The 27,593-nt window shown below is 37.0% G+C and overlaps 2 protein-coding genes across 2 annotated transcripts in view; one reads left to right on the forward strand and one right to left on the reverse strand.

The window, feature by feature from the left end:
• Positions 1–27,593, reverse strand: part of LOC131025745 (uncharacterized) — a 774,387-nt gene that overhangs the window by 278,765 nt on the left and 468,029 nt on the right. The gene's annotated exons all lie outside the window — the stretch shown is intronic.
• LOC131026294 (bicyclogermacrene synthase-like) lies at positions 18,103–27,255 on the forward strand. The gene is given in 11 exon segments (XM_057956119.1): positions 18,103–18,207; positions 18,282–18,346; positions 18,348–18,532; positions 18,600–18,972; positions 19,118–19,336; positions 19,441–19,556; positions 19,559–19,578; positions 20,806–20,956; positions 20,959–21,053; positions 26,807–26,954; positions 26,957–27,255. Coding segments are annotated over 11 exon segments (1,623 nt in total). The 3' UTR covers positions 27,103–27,255.

A 27,593-nucleotide genomic window follows, 5' to 3' on the forward strand; every position in this document is an offset into this window, starting at 1 on the left:
GTTGAACGAGATTAAAACTGGAATTCTGTCAAAATTTTACAGCAGTTTCAAGCTTATGTTTCGATGAGTTTTCATTGCTTGATGGCTCTGAAATTTTAGTATGTTTATCTATGATATGTGTATTTCGTTTCTGCAAAATTTCATGTCTTTTGGATGATGTTTGCTATTTTAAAGATATTTTGAAAAATCCTTGACAGAATCTGTCAACTATTGGTAGACTTCACAAAAACGTTTATATCTATTAATCCATGAAGGATTTTGCATCACCGTTTTTTTTAAACGAAACTAGACTTCAATAATTTTCTAAAAACATAAGATTTCGATTTTTATGACCTCTGAAACAGAGCAGTTTATTATTTCAAAAATGCCCTGTTCTGCTGTCATATTTGTCCAACAGTAAAAGTGTATGAGTTTCATTGTTTATTTGGCAGATCATATGAACGTTTTCTCTTGTGAAAATTTAACCAAATCTTCAAGGATACCTTTAGTTTTGGATGATTAAATTTGATGGAATTTTATTAAGGTTTGCCTTGGTTTCTAATGGCCTAAACAAAATTGGCAGAAACTGTCAATCTTTGACAGCCTGCACTAAAAGAGCAATATCTCCAAAAACCTTTAACCTTTTTGGTTAACTACCATTTTTAGAGTGAACTACACTTCATGAAGTTTTTGAGATCAATTGGTATGATAGTTTATGATGATTGAGTTGGTTGTTATGAATTTTTAAAGATGACACAAAAACAGCAAAACTTTCTAGAAAACAACTTGATTATATTTGTTTTGATGGATGATACGATATGACTAAATGGTGTGAGTTGTGAGAGTTATGATTAACGCACATAAATGTTGGTATCTGACACTCGAACAATTGGTGTCGAGTATAAATGATAGTTTACTGATAAAGAGTTTTGATGATTTTGAATTGTTTTGTTTGCGTTGAAAAGATGTCAAGATGTTAAGTTTTGAGTCGAGAGACGAGTTCACGTAGTGAGATTCACGCGTTGAAATCTCGTGGCTGACATTATATATGAATAGGTCATGCCGAAATTTTTAGTGAAATTAGAATTTGAGCATAGTCAATTCTTGTTGACCCGTGACTCAAATACATGCCTAATGGAAAGTTTAACTTTCTAATCGGTTAATTAGACGAGATGAGAGCGAATAGATCTGCTAAGAAAGTGGACTTTTCGATGTGTTAAATATTTCTTTTAATTGAAGCGCTGCTAATTATAACATAAGGATGTTATAATTAATGAGTAATGACGAGAGATAATAATTGTTATATTGATTAACAATCAAGAGAGATGAACATTAGAGATACTAATGTTTCATAAAAGAGATTAGATTATTAATCGAGGTTTCTTTTATAACTTCTCACCAATTCTTCATAACGATGAAGGTCCTTTTGGGAAGTAACGACTTGAGGGAGAGAGTGACGTTACTCATTGATACAGAGACACAACGAGGTGGGCATTACTTTTACTATACGTATATAGAGATCCCCTACGTATCGTAGGCCTCTTATACGAATGAATGCATGAGATGATCTAACTGTTAATTTCAGTTTCATATATATCAAATGAGTTTAAATGATACATTCAAGCAAGTTATTTCATGACAAAATCTTTGAGTTAAAGTTATTTCAAGTATTGTCTTGCCATAAAATGTTTCAATTTTAGTATGATATCTATCTGCTTTGGCTTTGCCAATGATGCAATCGAATTCGGGTCCTGAGCAGTTGATAGCTATCCTGCCAGGGCTAGTGTACACCAGTGACCGTGAGTCATCTAGCGGGTTGGCCGGTCAAGTGACCGTGAGAGGTGGCCACCTCTCCGGCACACAGTTTCAGATATGATAGATTACAAAAGAACTTAGTCTGATCAGACGAACTTTAAGAATCACAAATGAACTTAGTAAGCTTGGGCCTTTTTAGCGAAAAACTCCCTTGCTGTACTGATTATGATGGCATGACAATTTATAGTTTTGAAGCATGTATTTTTATACCTAGGCATATGTGCCCACTGAGTGCTTTTGTACTCAGCCCTGCATATGTTTTCTAAATGTGCAGGTTGAGCTGATGTGATGATGGTGCTGCAATGAGCGGAGTCTCCAGGGTTGTTAATAAATAGTTAACCTGTCTAGAATATGTCTTCATACATATGTCTAGCTACTTTCCGCTGCAAGATGTTGTTGATGTTATAGTATGTTATGTCATACTTTGAGTCTTAAGAGAATGGTTTCATACGATGTATAACTTGATTAATGATATTAATTAAGTTTTATGCTGTCTTTCATAGACTGTTTTCAATTGAGTATTAATGAATAAAAAAAAATACGAGTTTTATTAAGATGAGTAAGTTTTACGGCTATAAATGACGCCCCTTTTCTTCCCCTTCTTCTTTAACCCCATCCCTAGTCGTGGATCACTCGGCCTAACTATCCCTAGTTAGGGCGGGCTGTGACACTCTCTCCTCCTCGGCGACGACGAAAACGTTGCCGCCTCCCTTAAAGCTCAAACACCGCCCCAGCCCCTGTTCCCGATGGCCGACGACCCCCAGGCCGCCGCCGTCCTGACCTCGACGCAACTCAACCCTGTCCAGCCCACCTCTTTTTCTCCAACCGTGGCCGGGCAGCAGCGGCACAGCCGCCGTGCCCTGCCTCCCTCGACTCTCGACTCGACAACAAACACAAACCAAGTTCAAGACTCAACCTTTCTTCCTTCTTTAAAAAAAAAAAACATGCTTGTAAAATTATATACGAACAGAGTGTATGCATAAGAATAAAGTTTGCATCTTTTCAAATTCTTGCAAAAACTTATACTGGTATGGTGGTTTACTGGAATGACACCATTGATATGCTTGAATTTACAGTTGAGTAAATGAGATAAGGGCTCAAGATGGAACTTTAAGAGGTTTCGGTTGAGATTCGTTCTAGTTGTTGCTTGAATGAGGAGTTGATGGTTTAACTTCTTACCGAAGGGATAATGAATGTGCCGAGAAGGGTGGAGTAATCTCATCAATGGTGTTGGGTGATGACAGTCGAGAGAGGAGAGAGAGAAGAGAGAGGAAAGAGACGTCTGTTATGAGGAATGAAAGAGAAAGGTGTTGTTTTATTAACCCTATTTACTTAGCCATCAAGTATTGGATAAATAACACATGCTTAATTATCCACTTGCATAAAATATCTTATCCGTTAACTATGTTTATCCACTTGCTTTGACTCCTCTCTCTCTCTAAAGTTAGTTCCGCACCAGAGCAGAGGAATGGTGATTTCTCTGTCAGAGCAGAGGAAAGGTGATACCAGGGGAATCACGGGGAGCAGCGAGATAGCTTTCGTCAGAGGAGTCACTCTCGCCAGAGGAATCACCCTTGCTAGAGAATCACCCTCCAGAGGAATCACTCGCCAGAGGAATCACTCGCCAGAAGAATCACTCGCCAGAGGAATCACTCGCCAGAGGAATCACTCGGCAGAGGAATCACTCGCCAGAGGAATCACTCTTGTATTTAAAACAATATGCAAAGCACAAAATAAAATTTAAATAACTTGAAAATTTACAAATGTTTTCGTAAATCATTTTTGTTGGAATTAAATAAATTCTTTTTTTTTTTCTCAATCCGGCGTGAATCATCTTAAATCTAAGTTCAAAATTATTCTAAACTTAGCTCGAGGAAACGGGGTATTACAGACATGTAGCTGCACATGTTGATGTAGTTGAATTTCAAAAGAGAGGGTTACCACATGTCCACATGCTGATAATTTTCAAGTCCGACCATAAGTTGAATACGGCAAGTGAAATATATAAGTTTGTAAGTGCCGAACTTCCTAATGAAGAAACCAATTTTGAATTGTTTAAATTGGTGAAAAAACATATGATGCATGGACCTTGTGGAGAGAAAAATTTAAATAATCCTTGTATGGTGAAAGGAAAATGCAAATGCCAATATCCACGACCATATTGTGAAAGCACATAACAAGGTAAAGATGGATATCCAATTTACAGAAGAAGAAAAAATGGATCAACTGTACGTGTTCGGAATGCTGACTTAGACAACCAATGGGTTGTACCATATAATGCACATCTATTGTCCAGATACAACTGTCATATTAATGTCAAGGTATGCTCTGGTGTCACAGTTGTTAAGTATTTGTACAAATATATCTATAAGGGACATAATAGGGTGGCAGTTCATATGACCCAAGATGATGAGCCGCATCAAGTTGATGAAATCAAACAATTTCAAGACGCACGATGAGTATTTGCACAAGAAGCTTTCTCATGGACAACTATATGTTGCTCTATCACAAGGAACTTCAATGTCTACTACTAAAGTGTTGATTAAGCCGACCATAACAGATACAAGACAAAAAATATTGTCTACACTCAAGTTTTGATCGCATGTAATTTTTTAATTTTAAAAATATTTTATATATTGTTTTATGCATCGATAAAAGTATATTTACATGTTTAACACGACAACAAAATCATGAAGAATCAGAAAGATGCAATTGATTCACATTGTGTTGAAGACACTCGACATGCAGCTGGAATTTCAAAATTAATTTTTTTTTTGTTGTTTTTGGAGATAGCAATATGCATTTTTAATTTTTAAAATATTTGTTGATTTTAATATACATTTTTTGGTATGATTGTTAATTCGTTATTACATTTGAAAACATCGCGTGACAATCCACTTGAACTTCAAACTTATGCTAAAAATTATAATTTAATTCATAATAAATACTAATACTTTTATTTATAAGAAGTATCCTTTTAATGAGAACACCAGTCATTTATATATACACGCCTGGTTCGAAGTTGGATTAGAATCTGCACACGCATATGCATAGCTATGAAGTCGCCACACATCACATATATTATAGATTAAAATTACACACGTCTAGATGTTCGTCCCTAAATTAAAATAATAGTAATAAAAATTAGTTATTGAGGGTTATCTCATTGGATTCGATACAATTAAAAATATTTCAAACTATAAAATAATATATATATATATATATATATATATATTTAACTTTCAACATATAAAATGACATTAGTTAAACGTGCAACGCACGTTCTGTCTGCTAGTTCAACAAAAAAGACGAAGCCCGACTGCAAATTTTCGAGAATGAGCTCGCGAACACCACGCAAGGCAATCTTTCTATTGGTGAGTACTTTCTCAAGGTTAAAAATTTATGTTCAGAAATTTCTCTCCTAAATCCAGAAGAAGCAATTTCTGAAGCACGTATTAGAAGATATATCATTCGAGGACTAAAGCCAGAATACATTTCGTATGTGACGTCGATACAAGGATGGGCAACACAACCATCTTTGGAAGAATTTGAGAATCTACTTTCTTCACAAGAGATGTTAGCTAAACAAATGGCTAATGTCTCTATCAAGGAAGGAGAAACTCAAGCTCTAGTGGCAACGAAGAAATCGTTCCAGCCATATAAATTTTTTAAAGAAAAGCAAAACTCTAATAGCTTGAATGAGAGCAAAGATGAATCATCTGAAAATCACAAAAGGGTTTTCAAATGCTATTGATGTGGCAGAATAGGGCATATCAAAAGGTTCTGTCGGCCGAAGCTAAAAGAAGAAAATATGGCTGAAGCAGAAAGGGTTGAAGAAGAAGAAGATTGGGGAAAGTGTTTTGTGGCAGAAACAAGACAAGTCGATGCGCTAGCTTCCATCAATTTTGAAGACGATTGGATTGTTGACTCCGGCTGTGGCCATCATCTCACTGGAGATGACTCCAAATTTTCAAGCATCCAAGAATACAATGGTGGTGAGGCCATTGTGACAGCAGACAATACAGTCCATCCGGTTAAGAGTGAAGGCACTATTGTTATCGACGAAGGAGACAAAGATCTAATCACACTCAAGAGTGTGTTTCATGTACGTGGGATGAAGAAGAATTTATTTTCAGTTGCAAATGCTGTGGCTACTGGAAACTACGTGCTTTTCGGTCCACACGACGTGAAGTTTTTAAAGAACATTCAAGAGCTCAAGGCAGATGTCATCCATACTGGTAAGAGAGTTAAAGATTTATTTGTTTAATCTGTTCATATATAAATAAGATTAGTAGCAACGACAATGCTCATTTATGGCATGCTAGATAGGGTCAACCATGCGGTTGACCCTGACCCGCGTAAGTTGGAAAGAATGAATAAAATATGTTAAAGTAGATTAACAAAATAAGTTCCTAGTCTAGTGGGTAAGTTGTCTTACTTTCTATACAATGGCATTGGGTTTGAAACCCACAGGCTTTGTTTTTATTTTCAGCGTTTTTTCCTTTACTTTTTTGGATTTCATTTTTTTTTTCTGTCACCGTTTTTTTCTCTATTTTTTTTAATTTCTATTTTTCTATTGAACTCTTTTTTATACTCCCTCCGTCCATGAAAGAACTTCCTAAGAGGGAGTGGCACGAGTTTTAAGAAAAAATATTATTGAATATATTGATAAAAGGTAGTTGAGTGTATTGGGAATGGTGAAAAAGTGTTATAATTAATATTGGGAGTTGTGAAAAGTGAAAAGTAAGAGGATTATAAGTGGTGGAGTATAGTCCAAAAATAGGTAGGAAGTTCTTTTGTGGACGTCCCAAAAAGGAAAGATAGGAAGTTCTTTCGTGGACGGAGGGAGTATTCTTTTTATTTATACATTATTCCGAAGTAATTATTATTATGACATAAAGTAATTATTGACAAAAATAAAAGTAATATTTTTGAAGCGTTACTTTTCATCATTTCAATAATTTTACAAGTTTTCGTGAATAAAAATAACAATTGTCGTGAAAAAATTAATAATTTTGAAATATTACATTTCTTCATATGAATAATTACTGTTTATTAAGACAATAATTACTTTTATTCTATCTTTTCCATTTACTTCTTTTTAAAAAAATATTAACTTTATTCATATCAATGGTTATTTTTTCTTACGACTATAATTACTTGAGACAATAATTAAAATTATAAATTTTCATGAGTAAAAATAGCAATTTTTGTGAAAAAAATAATAATTTTGAAATATTACATTTCTTCATATGAATAATTTTTTTTATTAAGATTATAGTTACTTTTCATAAGTATAAAATGTACATTTGTTAGCACAAATTAATGTATACCTATGTTAATATAAGTATTTACCTTTATTCAATATAAAGTATTATATTTTCTAAACCCTAAACCCTGAACGCTAAATCTTGAACCCTAATATGAATATTTACCTTTAATAAGCATAAGATATACATTTGTTACCACTAATGTATACTTATATTAATTTAAATATTTACCTTCATTCAATATAAAGTACTCCCTCCGTCCGCCAAGATTATGTCACAATTACTATATCGGGCGTCCGCCAAGATTATGTCACTTTCCTTTTAAGGCAATGGTCCTCTTTAATATTTTATCCTTACTAACACCCTTTATTTACAAAAAACCCACCTCAAATTCAATCTCAACCACACATCTCATAAAGTGGTGGGACCCTTTCTCCACTACATCAAATCATCACCAATTTTATTAAAACTTGTGCCCAAGCAATTTGCCATAATCTTGGCGGACGGAGGGAGTATTATATTTTCTAAACCCAAAACCCTAAACCCTAAATACAAAATCTTGAACCCTAATAGGAATATTTATGTTTAATATGCATAAGATATACATTTATTCGCACAATGTATACCTATGTTAATATAAGTATTTAACTTCATTCAATATAAAATATTATATTTTCTAAACGCTAAACCCTGAAAATTAAACCCTAAATTCGAAACACTAAACCCTAAACCCTTAACACTAAATCTCGAACCCTAATAAGAATATTTACTTTTAATAGACGATTAGGGTTTGGCTGAGAAAATGAAAAGGCCTTTTATATTTTCTCATTACGGGTCGGATCGGGCGACCCGGCCGCATAGTATGCGGTTAACCGTACACAATATTTTGCAAAAAAAAAAAAAAGAGAGTTAAAAATTACTCCAATCGTCCACAAAAAGCATGACATTTTTGTATCCACCAAAAGTATGACATTTTCTTTTCCAAAACATGACCTTATATATTTTCCTTATCTTTTATCCTTGCACATACCTCTTATTTACAAAAAAACCACCCCTAAATCAATCTCAACCATTTTAAAATGGTGGGACCCTTTCTCCATTATATGAAAATCATCACCAATTTTATTAAAATCTTTTCCCACCAAAAGTGTCATACTTTTAATACACGGAGTTGAGTACATTTTATTAATTATCCTTGCAACTACAACATTAACATCATGCTAATCCGATTGTTATCTTGCAATTAAAAAATGTGTACCCTATTATTAGATGGTTACCCCCTTTCATCAACAAAATCGATCAAATCATTTTATGATGATGTGGTAGAAGTAGAAGTATTTTTCCACCACATTTTTCTTATGTTGCATGTTGCTTTTAAACGTGATCTGAATTGCCCACTCGGATCATTGAAAAAGATCGGGAGTACTGTCGACTTTGATCAGGCACAAACAAATACATCATAATTATACCAAATTAATTTTATCATCAATAATCCGAAACATTAAGATCGCGTTAAATCGATTGTTGTCATTGCAATGAAATTTTAACATAGGGTGATATATCGCATTCCAACGATTTAATGTGATCGCAAATAGAAATAATGTTGAATGGGTATATGTTTTTGTTTCTATGAAAGACAATTATACAAAACAAATTATGTTCTTAATAGGAATTTGTGCTTAAACACATTTTTAACTTCAGCCAAGCTATGTAAAAAATAATCCAAGTACTCATCATATTTCTTTTTTCATCACCCATTAATAAAAGCAAAAGTCAAATTATATATAAAGTAAAATTTTGAAATAGTCAAAATGAATCATAAAACACAAATTATGGCCACTCATTGAAAAAACATAAATTTTGGCCATTTTATAGCTTTGGGACGTTTTTGCCCTTAATTGGGCGGACTGAGTAGGGTCAGGAGCGCGGGTCGCGTGCCGAGTAGGATCAGGCACGCGGGTCGGGTTAGGCACTTATGGCACTATATAAGTGTCATAATTAAGTGCCAACGAAATTTTTTTTACTCCCCCTGCCCTGTCTACCCCCCAGACCCCCGACCCCACTCACCCCCTCCCCCAAGCCAAAAGAAAAAAAAAATTACTCCCCCTGCCCTGTCTAGCCCCCAGACCCCCGACCCCACCCACCCCCAAGCCAAAAAAAAAAAAAAAATTACTCCCCCTAGATAAAAATAAATCAAATTTTACTTTTGTTATTTTATTTTATAGCACTTATGGCACTAATAGTGCCATAAGTGCCAACGAAAATCCAAAATAAAATAAAAGTGAAATGGTCTTTTTAGCACTTATGGTATTATGAGTGCCATAAGTGCCAAACATGCAGAACAAATATAGAAACAACAACATTATCTAAACTCTAAATGGAACATTTAAACCCTAAATGGAACATCTAAACCCTAAATGGATAATGTAAACTCTAAATGGAATATCTAAACCCTAGTAAAGTGTTTAAAAAGGTCCTTTTGGCACTTATAGCACTAATAGTGCCATAAAATAAAATAACAAAAGTAAAATTTGATTTATTTTTATCTAGGGGGAGTAAAAAAAAATTGGCTTGGGGGTGGGGGGGAGGGTGGGGTGGGTAGGGTCGGGGGTCTGGGGGGTAGGCAGGGCAGTGGGAGTAAAAAAAATTCTTTTTTTTTTGGCTTGGGGGTGGGTGGGGTCGGGGGTCTGCGGGGTAGACAAGGTAGGGGAAGTAAAAAAAAAATTTGGCTTGGGGGTGGGTGGGTGGGGTCGGGGGTCTGGGGGGTAGACAAGGCAGGGGAAGTAAAAAAAAAAATTGACTTAGGGGTATATTAGGCATATTGCCTAATTAATGGCCATAATTTGTATTTTTTCAATTAGTGGCCAAATATTGTTCTTGCATCTTCAATGTAGCCATTTGACACCATTGTTTCTTATATATATATCTGAGAGCATCCGCATTGGGATTACATGATAGCCTACTTGATAGGAGTGAACCACATTGAGTAAGGATGCCGCATTGGAATTACATGATAGCCTACTTGATTTTTTTAGTTTTGATTTTTATATTTTTCATTTATTTTTAATTGCTCAAATTTAAATAACACATTTTACTAATAATTAAATTTCCATTAAAATAAAAATCCTAAAAAATACATTAAAAAAAACTTAAAAACATAATTAAAATTACATAAATTAAAATCATACTCTAGATAAGTCCACGACGCTTGAGCATTTCTTGGACCATGTACTCGTGTCCCCTCCTTAGCGCATCGCAAATATGCGTCGTATCCAAGCTGAGGAGCTGCATATTGAGCTCCTTCTCCTTGAGCTCGTTCTCCTTCTCCTTGAGCAGGAGATCCTTCTCCTTGAGCTCATTCTTCTTGGCGTACTCGGCGACGATTTTTTTCAAGTTCTGATCGGACCGCTCCAATGCCTCTTTGTATTCCGATGGTTGCTCGAATGTAGTGACCCGCTCTTTTTATATTATTTAAATCCAGTAATGCGATAGTTAATATCGTATCTTTCAGTAAATAGAACCCAGTTGCCAGTTATATATGAACCCAGTTTATGATCCTGATTTTTTTTATCAGAGACGAAGTATTATTTTAGCTTTATGCTTTTGTATGCATGAGAAAAACACGACGGGGATTATTGAGCTATTCAATAATTAGTATTTCCAAGTTATAACTGACTTAGCGAAGTCATGTTATTTATTAATCGAGAAACAAAAGCAGTTATATTTTATTAGTGCTACTAGAAGTCGAGGAATTATTCCGACTGCAACGCAGGTTAAATCTACGGATTTAATTTAAGTTATATTACATTATTTCAATTTTGAAAACAAGGAAAGAGATATTAAGCAGATACAGAAATGCGATGATTGAAAGTCGAATCCAGTATTTTATTTACAGTTCACGGAATACAGTCTAGTTCCCAGCTTGGGGAAAATTGTTTAGTATATTACAAGGTTGAATTTACGTGGCCACCTTACTGCCACTCACTCAAGTTGGCACAACAATCAAAGAAAGAGAGAAAGTTGAAAAGTAGAGTGCTGCAGGAGTATACTCTTATTTACAAAGAAAGAAGAGAGATAGAAAAGTCAATAAAGCTAGTAGAAAGAAAATGAGTGTGCAGCCGACCACCCTCTGCACTCCCATCTCTTCAGCCGCCCTCCAATGCTGCCATGTTCCCCCAAGTCTCAACCTCCAGCCACCCTATCTCTGCACACTTTGCTAGCATACTCAAGTATGCGATGCTCATCTTCCTATTAATGCCAAACACCCAACAAATGCAATATTCACTCTCATCTCATTTTCATCCAAAAGTTCAGAGAACAGTTTCAGTTCGTTCGGCCGAAACACTCAAGTTATCACCCTAGTTAAAACTACTCAAGTTCAGCAAACAGTTCATCAATCAAACGAAGCAACTTCAAGATTTTCTCAGTTCATTCAACAACCCACAAACCTTCAAGGTCAAGTGCGAGAGTAAGAACTACACAAGGAGTCACAGTACCTTAGCAAAACCTTGCTATCAGGTGGGCAATTTCTTACGCGTAAAATAAAATGCTATTAAGAACTATGCAAGTTTTATGCTTTACTTTGCCAAAATGAGTTAAGCTTTATGCTTCACGCTAAATGATTTACGCTATGCTATTTATGCCTTATGTGAATTACGCTTGAATGCTTTACGCTAATAAGTTTATGCCTGTGTTTGATGCTTGCGTCTGTTGGGGGAGGCCTCCCTCAACAGTACGATGCCGTGTCCGCTGAGGAGGGCCTTCCTCACGGCGCGATGCCCGTGTCCGCTGAGGGAGGCCTCCCTCGCGGCGCGATGCCAGTATGCCAGTGTTCCAGCGTCCGTCGGGGGAAACCACCCTCGACGGTACAATGTTAGCGTCTATTGGGGGAGGCCTCCCTCAATAGTACGATGCCGTGACCGCTGAGGGAGGCCCCCCTCACGGTGCGATGCCCGTGTTCGTTGGGGAAGGCCTTCTCCACGACACGATGCTTGTTTATCAATGTTTATGATTGTTAATGATGAAGAATGCACTCATGCTGTTTATGATTCTGGAGATGTTAGTGAGCAAAGGATTTGAAGAATGCACTCACGCCTCTTATGCGATGCTTGTTTATGATTGTTAATGATGAAGAATGCGCTCATGCTGATTATGAATTTGGAAATGTTTAATGAGCAAAGGATTTGAAAGAAACTTATGCCTCTTATGCGATGTTTTGTTTAGTTGTTGATGTTATGTTATGCTTTAGTTTTGGCAACTGCCCACTAAGTACTCTTGTACTTAGCCCTTCGTGTGTTTATGTTTGTGCAGGTTGAGCTGTGATGGGCGATGAAGTAATGCTGAATGGAGCTTTTGTCGAACTTAAAGTAGGCTCAGAAAGGATACATGTCTTCATACATGTATCTCAGTTATGCTTTCCGCTGTAAACACTGATTATTTCAGTGATGCCTTCCGCTGCAAACGCTGATTATGTTTTAGTCAAGCCTCTAACTATGCATTTTTCCTTTTAAGGAATATTTCACGCGTATTCAAGTTCTTTGAGTATTCTTTTATGCGCCCCTTTCTAAACCCGCTTCTTAATTTCCTTTCCCCAGTCATGGTTTTCCCGGCTTAATTATCATTAATTAAGGCCGGTCGTGACATCGGAGCTTGCCGCCTTCCCCTTCTCCTTCGCATTCGCCGCTCTCGCCGTCACCTTCGCCGCCTTGTTTCCAATCGGTCAGGAAGACGAGATCTCCTCGCCCGACGCCGAGGTGGTGAAGTCTCCCTCCTCGGTAGTCTTTGTCCTCTTAGAGGAATGCACGTCTCCCTCGAGATACATCGATTTGAACTTGTGGTTGACACGGAGAATTTTCCACGCGTTCCAATAGTTGAAGGCGGCTTTATTTGGGCTCTGACTTTTGAAGAGGATTTGGGCCTTGTCCCGGAGCATATCGTCAGAATGGTCGGAAGGCCACCGGGCGCGCGTCTCCACCCAAATATTCTCTCAGAGCCGCACATCTTGGCTCACTTGGGCCCAGTGCCCTTGAATTTGGCGGTGCTTGAGGTTGGCGCCGATGAGGGGGTTGACACGGTTGACAATCCGTGTCCAGTACGCCTCCCCCTTTGATCACACAGATGGCGTCATTGGTCTCCTTCATCCAAATTTGGACGATGAGGTCCGTCTCCTCGAGGGCGTAGGTTGACGGATAGTCTTTCCTTCCTCTGCCGCCGCCAGCGCCTGCTTGCCATGCTTGATCTTGTAGGCGATTTCCTTCCTCCGGCTGCCTTTCTTCGATTTGGCGGCATTATGGGCTACCGATGGTTCCTTCTCGTCGGTTGGAGGATCATCCCCCAAGTTACATCCCTCCATATAGGGATGATAGTCGCCGGAGAGATCGGGGCACCAATTTAGATCATAGTAGTTTGGGTTGTGTGAATCCATGGAAATTGTAGAGAGAAGAAGAAGATTGAAGATGGTGGAGAGGAGATGGTGGAGTAGAAGATGGTGGAAATGAAAGAGGAAGAAAGGGAATTTAAAGAAGAGAAAAAAAGAAAAAAGGAAAATGTCAAATGGTCAAATGGACCGATTTAAAAAAAAAAAAAATTGGAAAATGCCAAAAATGGTTAGATTTTTTAAATTTGATTTTTTTTTTATTTTTTCAAATTTTTATTATTTTCCTAAATTTAAGATAAGAGTATAATTGAAAGTTTAATACTCCCTCCGTCTCACAAAAACATGAACGTTTTTCCATTTTGGGGTGTCTCACAAAAACATGAACCTTTTCATTTTAGTACATCATGGCCCACCACTACTTTTCCTTAATTAATTCATTACTCTCACAACACCTTTTAAAGTGGGACCTATTTTCCACTAACTTTAACTCTCAACTAACATTTCTTAAAACCCGTGCTTGTCTCTTTGTTCATGTTTTTGTGAGACGGAGGGGGTATAATTTTATTCTAAAATCTAGCAATACGACACTTAAAAGGGGAAAAAATAAATTTCATAATATTACATATATTCGAAGACGAAGAGAGTATATAATTTTCAAAAAATATTGAATGTATTTTATTAATATATGAAAGGGTCTATTTTGATGGAATGAGGGAAGTATCAAGTTGTATATAGTTATGTGTCGATATCCAATCCTAGTAATAGGGTTATCTCCCTACATAACTTTTAAACATGTATATTTCCCATGTTATGAAATACGAGTTTAAATTTCAATAAAATTTGGTAAATAATACATGAAATAAGTTGCATTCAAACTCATAGAGTGCTAACATGAAATGTAATAAAAGTAATTAGGAAAATTAAAATCGAAAATCATGGTAAAGGATCTCGAAGTCGAAAATTTCATGTTTATTTTGAACCATTCGATATGTATAATAGTTGAAAATTACGAATTCAAATTTCACAAATACTTTATTCGCGCATCACATCTGATTAACTTAATTTATTTACACACATAATGCAAGCGAGCACACATCTAGGCGTTTGGTCTTAGCACAAGTTAGGCGGATGAGAGTAAGTAAAAGCTAAAATCAAAAGTAGTGAAGGGTTAATCATCCTAAGCTAAAAGATGGTTTTTTCCAATAAAAATATATCATCCTAAACTAAAAGCTAAATAGGGATGGACGACTCTCCAAAAAATAAAATAATAATAATAGGGATGGACATAATTGTAATTTCATAAGAAATTGGCCTTTATTTAACACCGAAGAAACGCGGAAGAATGGTGTGAGCACGTGCTAACAATCAATGCGCTCCTCTCGCTTAGCTTAGTTGCTTCATATTCCTTCCGTGACTTTTAAATGTGGTAGAAGTAGAAGTATTTTTCCACCACATTTTTCTTATGTTGCATGTTGCTTTTAAACGTGATCTGAATTGCCCATTCGGATCATTGAAAAAGATCGGGAGTACTGTCGACTTTGATCAGGCATAAACAAATACATCATAATTATACCATATTAATTTTATCATCAATAATCCGAAACATTAAGATCGCGTTAAATCGATTGTTGTCATTGCAATGAAATTTTAACATAGGGTGATATATCGCATTCCAACGATTTAATGTGATCGCAAATAGAAATAATGTTGAATGGGTATATGTTTTTGTTTCTATGAAAGACAATTATACAAAACAAATTATGTTCTTAATAGGAATTTGTGCTTAAACACATTTTTAACTTCAGCCAAGCTATGTAAAAACTAATCCAAGTACTCACCATATTTCTTTTTTCATCACCCATTAATAAAAGCAAAAGTCAAATTATATATATACCTTAGAGCATCCGCATTGGGATTACATGATAGCCTACTTGATAGGAGTGGACCACATGATTGAGTAAGGAGGCCGCATTGGAATTACATGATAGCCTACTTGATTTTTTTAGTTTTGATTTTTATACTTTTCATTTAATTTTAATTGCTCAAATTTAAATAACACATTTTACTAATAATTAAATTTCCATTAAAATAAAAATCCTAAAAAATACATTAAAAAAACTTAAAAACATAATTAAAATTACATAAATTAAAATCCTACTCTAGATAAGTCCACGACGCTTGAGCATTTCTTGGACCATGTACTCGTGTCTCCTCCTTAGCGCATCGCTCATATGCGTCGTATCCAAGCTGAGGAGCTGCATATTGAGCTCCTTCTCCTTCTCCTTGAGCAGGAGATCCTTTTCCTTAAGCTCATTTTTCTTGGCGTACTCGGCGGTGATTTTTTACAAGTTCTGGTCGGACCGCTCCAATGCCTCTTTGTATTCCGATTAGGGCTGCCACCGGTTCAGGAACCGCCGGCGGTTCAGGTTCAAAAATTTCATGAACCTGAACCGGCCCATCTAAAATTTGAAGGGCCGGTTTTCGAACCCTGAACCGACGGTTCCGGGCCGAGCCGGAAACCAGCGGTTCCGGGCCAAAAATCGACGGTTCCCTGGCTTTTTTTTCCTTTTTTTTATTTTTTTTGTATTCTTTTTTATGAAATTAAATGATTTGTGATGAATTTTTTTTTTGTATTCTTTTTTCATATAAACATGTAATATTTTTTATGTCATATTTTTAAATTAAATGACTTGTGTTGAAAATTTATAAACATGACAATTAATATATTTTTTAAATAATATTTTTTTATGTCATCTTAATTTTTAAGTAATACTTGTGTCATCTTAATCAATATCATGTCATTTTTTTAAAATTTATAACAAGTTACAAACTTATAAAGTTGACAATCAAAATATTTTTTTAAATTAAATGAATTGTGTTGAAAATTGAAATACAATAAAAGAAAAATAATTCTAACACATTGACAATCAAAATAATGCATAAAAATTGATATCTTTATTGAATTTATTCTATGTACAAAAAAAATATTACAAGGATACAAATTACAATCTTCAAAATTGAATAAGTAAACTAATAACTAAATAACTAATTCATTATAATAATTCCGAAAGAGAGTTGTCTAAAAGGGGGAAAAAATAATAATTAATGGCTTGAGCTCAATTTTAATATATATATTAAAATTGAGTGGCCTACGCGTCCGAACCGGCGGTTCAGGGTCGACAAATGCTTGAACCTAAACCGGCCCTTAACTACCGGCGGCTCGGCCCTGAACCGGCCCGGTGGTCAATGGTCCGGGTTGGAACCGTTGACTATCGGGCCGGTTCAGGGTCGAACCGGCCGGTTCCGGTTGGCCCTTGGCAGCCCTAATTCTGATGGTTGCTCGGAGCTTGCCGCCTTCCCCTTCCCCTTCGCATTTGCCGCTCTCGCCGCCACCTTCGCCGCCTTATTTTCAATCGACCGGGAAGACGAGATCTCCTCGCCCGACGCCGAGGTGGTGAAGCCGCCCTCCTCGGTAGTCTTTGTCCTCTTGGAGGAATGCATGTCTCCCTCGAGGTACATCGATTTGAACTTGTGGTTGACACGGAGAATTTTCCACGCGTTCCAATATTTGAAGGCGGCCTTATTTGGGCTCTGACTTTTGAAGAGGATTTGGGCCTTGTCCCGGAGCATATCGTCAGAATGGTCGGAAGGCCACCGGGTGCGCATCTCCACCCAAATATTCTCTCAGAGCCGCACATCTTGGCTCACTCGGGCCCAGTGCCCTTGAATTTGGCAGTGCTTGAGGTTGGCGCCGATGAGGGGGTTGACACGGTCGACAATCCGTGTCCAGTACGTCTCCCCCTTTTGATCGGCCCCACGGATGGCGTCGTTGGTCTCCATCGTCCAAATTAGGACGATGAGGTCCGTCTCCTCGAGGGTGTAGGTATGACGGATAGTCTTTCCTTTCTCCGTCGCCGCCAGCTTGTCATGCTTGATCTTGTAGGCGATTTCCTTCCTCCGGCTGCCTTTCTTCGATTTGGCGACACTATGGGCTACCGGTGGTTCCTTCTCGTCGGCTGGAGGATCATCCCCCAAGTTACATCCCTCCATATCGGGATGATAGTCGCTGAAAAGATCGGGGCACCAATTTAGATCATAGTAGTTTGGGTTGTGTGGATCCATGAAAATTGTAGAGAGAAGAAGAAGATTGAAGATGGTGGAGAGGAGATGGTGGAGTAGAAGATGGTCGAAATGAAAGAGGAAGGAAGAGAATTTAAAGAAGAGAAAGAAAAAAAAAAGGAAAATGTCAAACGGACAAATGGACCGATTTAAAAAAAAATGGAAAATGCCAAAAATGGTCAGATAATTTTAAATTTTTATTTTTATTTTTTTATTTTTTCATTCGGCGCGTGCATAGAACGCGCCCGCATAAAGCTTCAATTCCCCCTACCCGTTCTATCGTGCATCCCTCGAGTAGGAAGGGGCTGCATCGCCCTACACGATGCCGCCTCTACTCGAGTAGGCCGCATCGTGTAGAGCGATGCGGATGCTCTTAAAAGAAATAAAGTCCAGAATATAGCTAGTATTGTGGGAATACATGAAACACGTGCATGTAGTGATTGTCATATAGATGGACGATATCTATTGAGAAAATCCAAATGAGTAACTAAAAGTTGCATGTATTTATAGAAAGCAGATGGAGTCCCTCAAAATTATGAGAAGATGGAGTCGAAAAATGAAAGCGTTGGGATGAGTCGGCCTCTTGAAAATTATCACCCAAATGTATGGGGAGACCGCTTCCTGGCCTACACCCCCGACCCATGCACGGTAACACGTACAATTCTCGATACCAGATTTCATGTACGTACTATACTATATATATATACATTTGTGTGATGTAGGGTGGTGAAAAAGATTTGGTTGAGAAGCTAAAGGAGGAAGTGAAAGGGGAGCTAAATGAAGCATCAAAGGCTACTGAAGTTGGTGGATGCGATACAAAGATTAGGCATCGAGTATCATTTTGAGGAGGAGATCCACCCAGCTCTCTCCCATATTTTTCTACATTTTTGCAATGATGAACATGACTATGATTTGTACACCACTGCCCTTGCTTTCCGCCTCCTCAGGCAAGACGGATACACAATTTCATCTAGTAAGTAATTCATAATGACATAATCATCTGCATATATATAGTGAATGAATTAATAATGATCGAGCAGGAATGTTGGACAAGTTTAAGGATGCCGAAGAAGGCGGTTTGAAGGCTCCCCAGGACATTATGGGAATCCTCGAATATTTTGAGGCGACGCATCTGAGAGTCAAGGGCGAAGATATTCTGGACGATGGGTACGTTTCTAGTCGGAAACTTCTAGAGTCGGCTCTGCCGTGTCTGAGCAATCCCATAGCTGAACAAGTCGACCACGCGCTGCACCAACACTCTAATCGGAGAGGGCTCACACGTGTGGAGGCCAGGCACTACATCTCCATCTACGCCCAATACGCCTCTCATCATCCAAAACTGCTCGCTCTTGCTAAGTTGGATTTCAACCTGCTGCAGGCTATGCACAAACACGAGTTGAGCGACCTCTCTAGGTCAGTTTTGAAAAACACCGTGCATGTGTTTCTTTTTTTTTAAAAAAATTGTTTTTTGTTTGATTACATTTTATTTTGTGTTGAAGTTACTTTACTTTGGTTTAGGTATGTTAAGATTATACTGTTAATTCATGAAAACGTGCAGGTGGTGGAAAGATTTGGAGGTTCCAACAAAATTATTTTACGCAAGAGATCGAATGGTTGAGAGCTATTTTTGGATATTGGAAGTCTATTTCGAACCAAAATTTGCTAAGGCTAGAAACTTTTTGACCAAAATTCTAGCAATATCGTCAATTATTGATGATACTTTCGACGCGTATGCTACTTTCGATGAATTGCAACTCTTCATGGTAGCAATGGAAAGGTTAGATTTCCTTATTTAGAATTCATCGGCCTACTAAGATTGAGTTGAAGAGCACGTATATATGTATTAATTTCTATTTCATTACAAAATGGATTGATTTGCAGGTGGAGCTTATCATGTTTGGACAAACTTCCCGACTATATGAAGGATTTTTACAAGGCACTCTTGGAAACCTTTCAAGAAATTGAGGAACATATGATCAAAGAGGGAACTTCATATCGCCTAGCTATGGAATTGAAGCAGTAATTACCAAAACATAACAACTTTTTTACATTTTTTCCCCTAAACACGAGTCGATGTTTTATAATTATAAAATGCACGAAATATTCGCACATACTCACGCACACACATAACACAAACTCTCCATATAGAAATGTCAATCGTATCAACCAATTCAGGTTTTACTTAACTTTTTTAGATTATCGGGCTATTTGGTTATGAATAGATCTTCGGGTGTTATAATTTTTTTTAGGCTAATAATTCTCAACTCTAACCTAATCTTTCGAGTTTTAGGGTAACCCATGGGTCACTCGGGCTCGAAAAATTATACTACTAAAAAATAATTAATAAATTTATTTTAATAATTTTATAATTATAATAAATGAATACCCACATTAAATAAGTGTCATTTCAAGAGCAAATTGTTAAAATAGGATCGTAACTTTCAGGGTTTTTAAAAATAGGACTATATGTTACAGAATTTTAAAATGATCAGGACTATAACTTCCAGTTTTTACATTGACACTACTGTATGTCTTCATTTACACTACTATATGTCGTCATTTATAGGAGTGTAAATGTAAAAAATGGAAGTTATAGTCCTCATTATCAAATTCTATAACATATAGGTCATCATTTTTAAATTTCGTAATATATAGTCATTTTTTGAAAAACACTGAAAGTTACTGTCCTATTTTAACAATTAGCTCATCATTTCAACATGGACTTACATAATTATACACATTTTTTTTTCTAAATGATTATTATTTTCTAATTTTACATCTAAATGTTTCATTTTAAGCGTTAGAATAAAAACGTAGAGAATGAAATGATAAGTATAACTTTAGAATATTGAATCAAAATACATTCCATAAATATGTGGAAAAATAATCTTGTTATTACTAACTTTTAAAAGTTTGGTAATGAAATTTGAAAATCAAATAATGATAAAATTTTCAATTGATCAGACTAACTCACTCATTTTGAGGTTAGCCCTAAATATTGGGCTCATATTAATCTGATCTGGTAGCAAACTATTCAATTATAGTCTATTCAAATTGTAATTATTTTAGGGTTATATAAATTTTTAACTGTAATCCCTATTGAATTATCATTCTATTCAAGGGAATTTACGAGCTAGCTAGAATGAGATATAGAATATCTGAATATTCATGATTGACATATCCCACTGTGTATATCGTACAGTAAGAATTGAATAAATTAAAAAGTTATTGTGTGGGCATGAACAGATGAAAGTCATCGCTCGAAACTATTTTGCTGAGGTTAAATGGAGGGAAGAAAAGTACAAACCCACAAGCGAGGAGTACATGCAGATTGCAACGGCTAGTTGTGCGTATACGTCAATGATAATTTGCTCATTTCTTGGTATGGGAGATAGTGTGACAAAGAGGCCTTCGATTTCGTGCTATCTAAGCCTGATATTGTGAAAGCTGCCTTAATTATTTGCAGGTTAACTGATGACATTGTGGGACATGAGGTAATTATTCTAATCATATACTTTTACTTCACTAATATGTTTGGTGAATTATTAATTTAATCAGTGATCTATAATTAAAGATTTTTTTTTGAAGAATCTATAATTAAAGAATTGAATGATCAACATAATCATTCTATTAATTATTGTACTGCAAATGCAAATCTATAATTCTATTATTTTATCTTATCTTCTCAATCATATTTCGTGGTCTCCATGCTTTGGATAATTCTATAGCATCAAGTGGTGCAATGTGTAAATTAAAATTGATTTAATCAAAAAGTATTGAAGTGTGATGCATTTATCTAGAATATTCTAGGTGAGAATAAGCTATGTATATTCTAGAGAATTCACCACTAGCTAGATTACTCTAGAGTATTCTAAATAATACCTAGGACATGTATGATATTCTAGAGATTAGATATTTTCTATATAGTATCTAGAGAATTCCTTAAGTGGATGCTAGTAGAGAATTCTAGATACAAGTTAGTGTAGTGGGATCTAGAGAGATCTTCCCACACCTATAAATAGAGCTCTTGTGAGCCATTTATAACCAATCTCACATAATCTCAAACATCTTAAAAACATCACTCTATCTAATAATATCTAAGTTCTTTGGAGACAAGAGCTCCACTCTAAAATCATTCTCTCTATCTTCTACACACACTACACTCACAATATTCTCTACACCACTTCACTACAATCACTCACCACACTCAAACCATTATATAATCACCTCCATTTTCTAACAAGTGGCATCAGAGCTTGTTCGATCATAAGCGGGCGTTATGGCGTCGTCAAGTCTCTCCATCACGACTCCAATATTCAATGGAGAAAACTATGACTATTGGAGTGTTCGTATGAAGACTTGCCTTGAATCCCATGATCTTTGGGATGTCATTGAAGAAGGAATCACCATGCCGGGAGAAGATATCGACAAGACATCCTCATCCGAGGTACGTAAGAAATTAAAGCAACAAAATGCTAAAGCTCTTTATCTTCTCCAACAATCTGTTAGTAATTCTATCATGGCAAGAATTATTCGAGCCACTACTGCAAAAGAAGCTTGGGATATCCTTAAGGAGGAGTTCCAAGGAAATATTAAAGTTCGAACCATTAAACTACAAAGTTTAAGGCGAGAACTAGAGAATCTTAAAATGAAAGATTCAGAAGCCGCAAAAGATTATTTCTCAAGAATAATGGAAATAATCAATCAAATGCGGTCATACGGAGATAACATCTCCGATGAAAGGATCGTACAGAAGGTCTTAATCAGCCTTACCGAGAAGTATGATCCAGTAGTGGCGGCGATTGAAGAATCAAAAGATTTGTCAAAAATGCCTGTCGCGGAGCTGATGGGTTCCTTGGAAGCACACGAGCAACGATTGAGTAGGCGACATGAAAGTTCACTTGAGAGTGCCTTTCAGTCCAAACTCAACGTTAGAGGCAATAAGTCAAGGAGCGGCTGAATTTTTAAAAGCAATCACAAGGAAGGAAGCTCCAGCAACAAGGAGAGCAAGGCAAATTTTCCACCATGCGGAATTTGCAAGAAGACAAATCACTTGGAGAAGGATTGCTATCATCGAGGAAAGCCACAGTGCAAAAACTGCAAAAGGTTCGGGCATGTGGAAAAAGATTGCAGAGATAGAAGAAATCATCAAGCCAACTATTCAGAAAATCAAAATGAGAAGGAGTACATGTTCTATGCATGTCATTCGGCAACGGAAGCACGAGAAGAAGAATGGTACATCGATAGCGGATGCAGCAACCACATGACATCCAACGAGACCATCTTCCGTGAGTTAGATACTTCAGTCAAGACGAAGGTGAAGATGGGCAATGGAGAACTGGTGGAGACAAAAGGGAAAGGTACAATTGAAACTAATAAAGGTACGCGATTTATTAGAAATGTTCTCCTAGTACCTCGTCTTGCACAAAGTCTATTAAGTGTTGGCCAAATGATGGAAAATGGATATGCCCTCCACTTTGAGAAAGATTCTTGTCGAATTTACGACAAGAAAAATAACCAAGATATTGCAGTAGTAAAAATGGGAAAAAATAGAAACTTTCCCATTCAATGGCAATATCCACAAAAGGCAATGGTGGCTCAACTCGACGATACGAGTCTATGGCACCGGAGATTTGGGCATTTCAACCTAAATGCCTTGAGGCTACTTCATCAGAAAAATATGATGAGAGATATGCCTCTTCTAAATGAAAGAGAAGGTGTATGCGAAGGATGCATGATCGGAAAGCAACATAGACAACCATTTCCAACGGAGAAAACATGGCGAGCCAAGGAGATACTAGAGCTTGTCCACACCGACGTTTGCGGTCCAATGCGCACACCTTCAGTAAACCAAAACAGGTACTTCATACTCTTTATTGATGACTACTCTAGAATGACTTGGGTATATTTTCTCCAAGAAAAATCAGAAGTCTTTAGAATCTTCAAGAGATTTAAGAACTTTGTGGAGAAACAAAGTGGTCGCAAAATTAAGAAACTGAGAAGCGATCGAGGTACCGAATACAACTCAAAAGAGTTTGACAAGTTCTGTGAAGATGAAGGTGTTGAGCATCAACTAACGGTGGCCTACACTCCACAACAAAACGGCGTGTCGGAAAGAAAGAATCGAACAGTCATGGAGATGGCGAGATCCATGCTGGCGGAGAAAGGATTGCCAAAGAAGTTTTAGGCAGAGGCAGTGTATACATCAGTCTACCTACTCAACCGATGTCCAACAAAGGCCGTGCTAAACAAGACGCCGATCGAAGCTTGGTCAGGGCAAAAGCCTTCAGCCAAACATTTGAGGGACTTTGGAAGTATCTGCTACATCCACATTCCCTCAGCAAGAAGACACAAACTGGAGGATAAGACGGAGAAGGGAATCTTCCTCGGCTACAGCTCTAAATCAAAGGGTTATAGAATCTACAATCTTGAGACCAAGAAGTTGGTGACAAGTCGAGATGTGGAATTTGACGAACAAGCCTCCTGGAATTGGGAGACAGAAAGTGTTGAAAGGCGGACAACAACTACACTCCTAAAAGAAGTCACAGAACATGGAGAACAAGATCAACAAAGCCAACCAAGGTCCTCTTCAAAAGCCAATACCTCAAGTGGATCCGACTCAGACTCCTCACCAGACTTTCCACCTTTTCGGGTAAGAACTCTAGCAGATTTATATGAATCCACTGATATATATGAGACATGCAACTTTTGTTCTTTGGAGCCAAGTAACTATGCAGAAGCATCCAAAGAGAACGTTTGGATTAAAGCAATGGAGGAGGAGATAAAAATGATAGAAAAGAATGATACTTGGGAGTTGGTGGATCTTCCAAGTGACAAGGAAGTCATTGGAGTCAAATGGGTGTTCAAGACAAAGCTGAATCCTGATGGTTCGATCCAGAAGCATAAGGCAAGACTTGTCGCAAAAGGATATGCTCAAGTACCAGGAGTCGACTACACAGAAACGTTTGCTCCAGTATCCCGGATGGACACAATTCGAGCACTCATAGCTCTAGCGGCTCAAAAGAGATGGAAAATCTATCAACTTGATGTTAAGTCGGCATTTCTCAATGGAGATCTAAAAGACAAGATATATGTGGAGCAACCAGAAGGATTCACAAAGCAAGAAGGCAAAGTTCTTCGTCTCAAGAAAGCACTCTATGGGCTCAAACAAGCGCCACGAGCCTGGTACAGCAAAATAGATGGATATTTCACCGGTCAAGGATTCATTAGGAGCAAGAACGAGGCCACTCTATACATCAAAACTCTAGGTATGAACATCCTGATTGTCTCTCTTTATGTTGATGACTTAATTGTCACAGGAAATAACACAAAATTGATCGAGGATTTCAAGAGAGACATGATGAGCACATTTGAGATGACGGACTTAGGATTAATGCACTATTTTCTCGGAATGGAGATAAGTCAAGAGGAAGAAGGCATCTTCCTATCACAAAAGAAGTATATTGAAGATATGCTCAAGAAGTTCAAGATGCAAGACTGCAAGCCAGTGGTTACACCTCTCATTCCAAATGAGAAGTTGAAGAAAGAAGATGGGTCTAGACCGACGGATTCTACCAACTATCGAAGTTTGATTGGGAGTTTACTATATTTGACGGCAACGAGGCTTGACATCAAGTATGCAACAAGCCTTCTATCCAGATTCATGGAAAGTCCGAAGGAGACCCACTATGGAGCAGCAAAGAGACTTCTCAGATACCTGCAAGGTACGCTCAACTATGGTATCTGGTATAAACCAAAGTCTGACTCACAGATCAGTGGATATAGTGATAGTGATTGGGCTGGATCTCAAGATGACATGAAAAGCACATCAGGCTATGCTTTCAAGCTTGGCTCAGGAATTTTTTCTTGGGGATCAAAGAAGCAAGACTCAGTTGCACTATCAACAGCAGAAGCTGAGTATGTTGCAGCAGCCGAAGCAGCATGTCATGCTATATGGCTTAGAAGAATACTAGCGGATATGGGCGAACCGCAAGACTCATCGACAGAGATCTACTGCGATAACAAGTCAGCTATAGCAATGGCTAAGAATCCAGTTCAGCACAATCGCACCAAGCACATCGACATCAAGTATCACTTCTTGAGAGATGTTGAAGCAAAGAAACTTATCGAGATGAAGTATTGTCCAACAGAAGAGCAGTTGGCGGACATCTTCACAAAAGCACTACCAAGGGACAGATTCCAGTTTCTACGAAGAATGCTTGGAGTAACCGATAAATGCATCAAGGAGGAGTATTGAAGTGTGATGCATTTATCTAGAATATTCTAGGTGAGAATAAGCTATGTATATTCTAGAGAATTCACCACTAGCTAGATTACTCTAGAGTATTCTAAATAATACCTAGGACATGTATGGTATTCTAGAGATTAGATATTTTCTATATAGTATCTAGAGAATTCCTTAAGTGGATGCTAGTAGAGAATTCTAGATACAAGTTAGTGTAGTGGGATCTAGAGAGATCTTCCCACACCTATAAATAGAGCTCTTGTGAGCCATTTGTAACCAATCTCACATAATCTCAAACATCTTAAAAACATCACTCTATCTAATAATATCTAAGTTCTTTGGAGACAAGAGCTCCACTCTAAAATCATTCTCTCTATCTTCTACACACACTACACTCACAATATTCTCTACACCACTTCACTACAATCACTCACCACACTCAAACCATTATATAATCACCTCCATTTTCTAACAAAAAGTAATCCGTTTTCTAACATGAGAGAGTTTATCCAGATAAAAAGAGAGAGAGAGAGAGAGAGTTTTACTACGGAAGAAATTGGACCAGATTATTCGCCCTTTCAAATTATTATTTCCCTCTATTCAAATGTTGTTGTTTTATTCCTCCTCTATTTTGACCATTTTAATACATGTTGATGATGTGTAAATCATGTGATAATAATATAAATACACGAATCAATTTAAAATAAAAGAATATATTTAGAACCATTGAATTAAATTGACAAAAAAATATATGACGTCACCTATGTGTTTTCTTTGAACATAATTGATCTGTTCGATTTGATTTGATCCATTTCTATAATTTCATATATAATTCCAAATATTTAAATATTCAATTATTATCGAAAATGCTATTTTAGCTCCATTTAAGCTTTTAGCATTCCAATTTCAAACTAGAATAACTCAGTATACTTTTAATCAAAATCAAATTCAAAAAACATAACTTCTTTTATAATAGTATACGCATCTTTTTTGTTTTCTCAGTTTGAGAGAAAAAGAGAGCACATACCTTCAATAGTGGAGTGCTACACAGAAGAGCACAACACATCAAAAACAGAAGCAGTTTATGAATTCCAAAAGCGGATTGAGGCAGCGTGGAAGGACATAAATGAGGCCTTCCTCAAACCAACTAAAATTCCGACCCTCCACTTTATCGTATTCTCAATTTCACCCGTATAATTGAGGTTATTTACAGCAAGGGCGATTGGTACACACATGTAGGTCCTGAAATGCAAAGTTTCATCACCCAGCTTCTCATCGAGCCCGTCCCGTCAAATTAGATCTTTTCATTTTTATTTTTCTTGGGTGTTCTATTTTGTATCTAGATCTAGATAATAACATCATATAAGTATTTGTAGTAATATTTCAATTGAGATTTTGTGAGATGATTCTCATGCCAACTACTAATGTGATAGTGCCATATAAGTTGCCGTCCACATTTATTCACATCTATATTCAATTTACGTCGGAATGGGCAGTTAGGTATACTCGCAGAAGGGTTGCTAATGAATGGATGAATTTTGATATTGCAATCGGATTTATTGCTACCATAACTATGTGTTATTCGTGACATTGTGTCATTTATAATGATTTAGGTGGTGAAAGTGTAGGCTTAGGTTTGTTGATGTATAATAATCATGTAATTAAAGAGAGTATTTTATTGCCTCAAAAATGAGAGAGGCGTATATGTGCCGAAAATCAACGCTTCTTTATTGTTTTAGTACTAAAACAATCGGTCCCCAAGGGGACACCAAGCGGTGCGAACTCTTGT

This window comes from Salvia miltiorrhiza, chromosome 5 (assembly GCF_028751815.1).
Source record: "Salvia miltiorrhiza cultivar Shanhuang (shh) chromosome 5, IMPLAD_Smil_shh, whole genome shotgun sequence".
Classification (NCBI taxonomy): Eukaryota; Viridiplantae; Streptophyta; class Magnoliopsida; order Lamiales; family Lamiaceae; genus Salvia; species Salvia miltiorrhiza.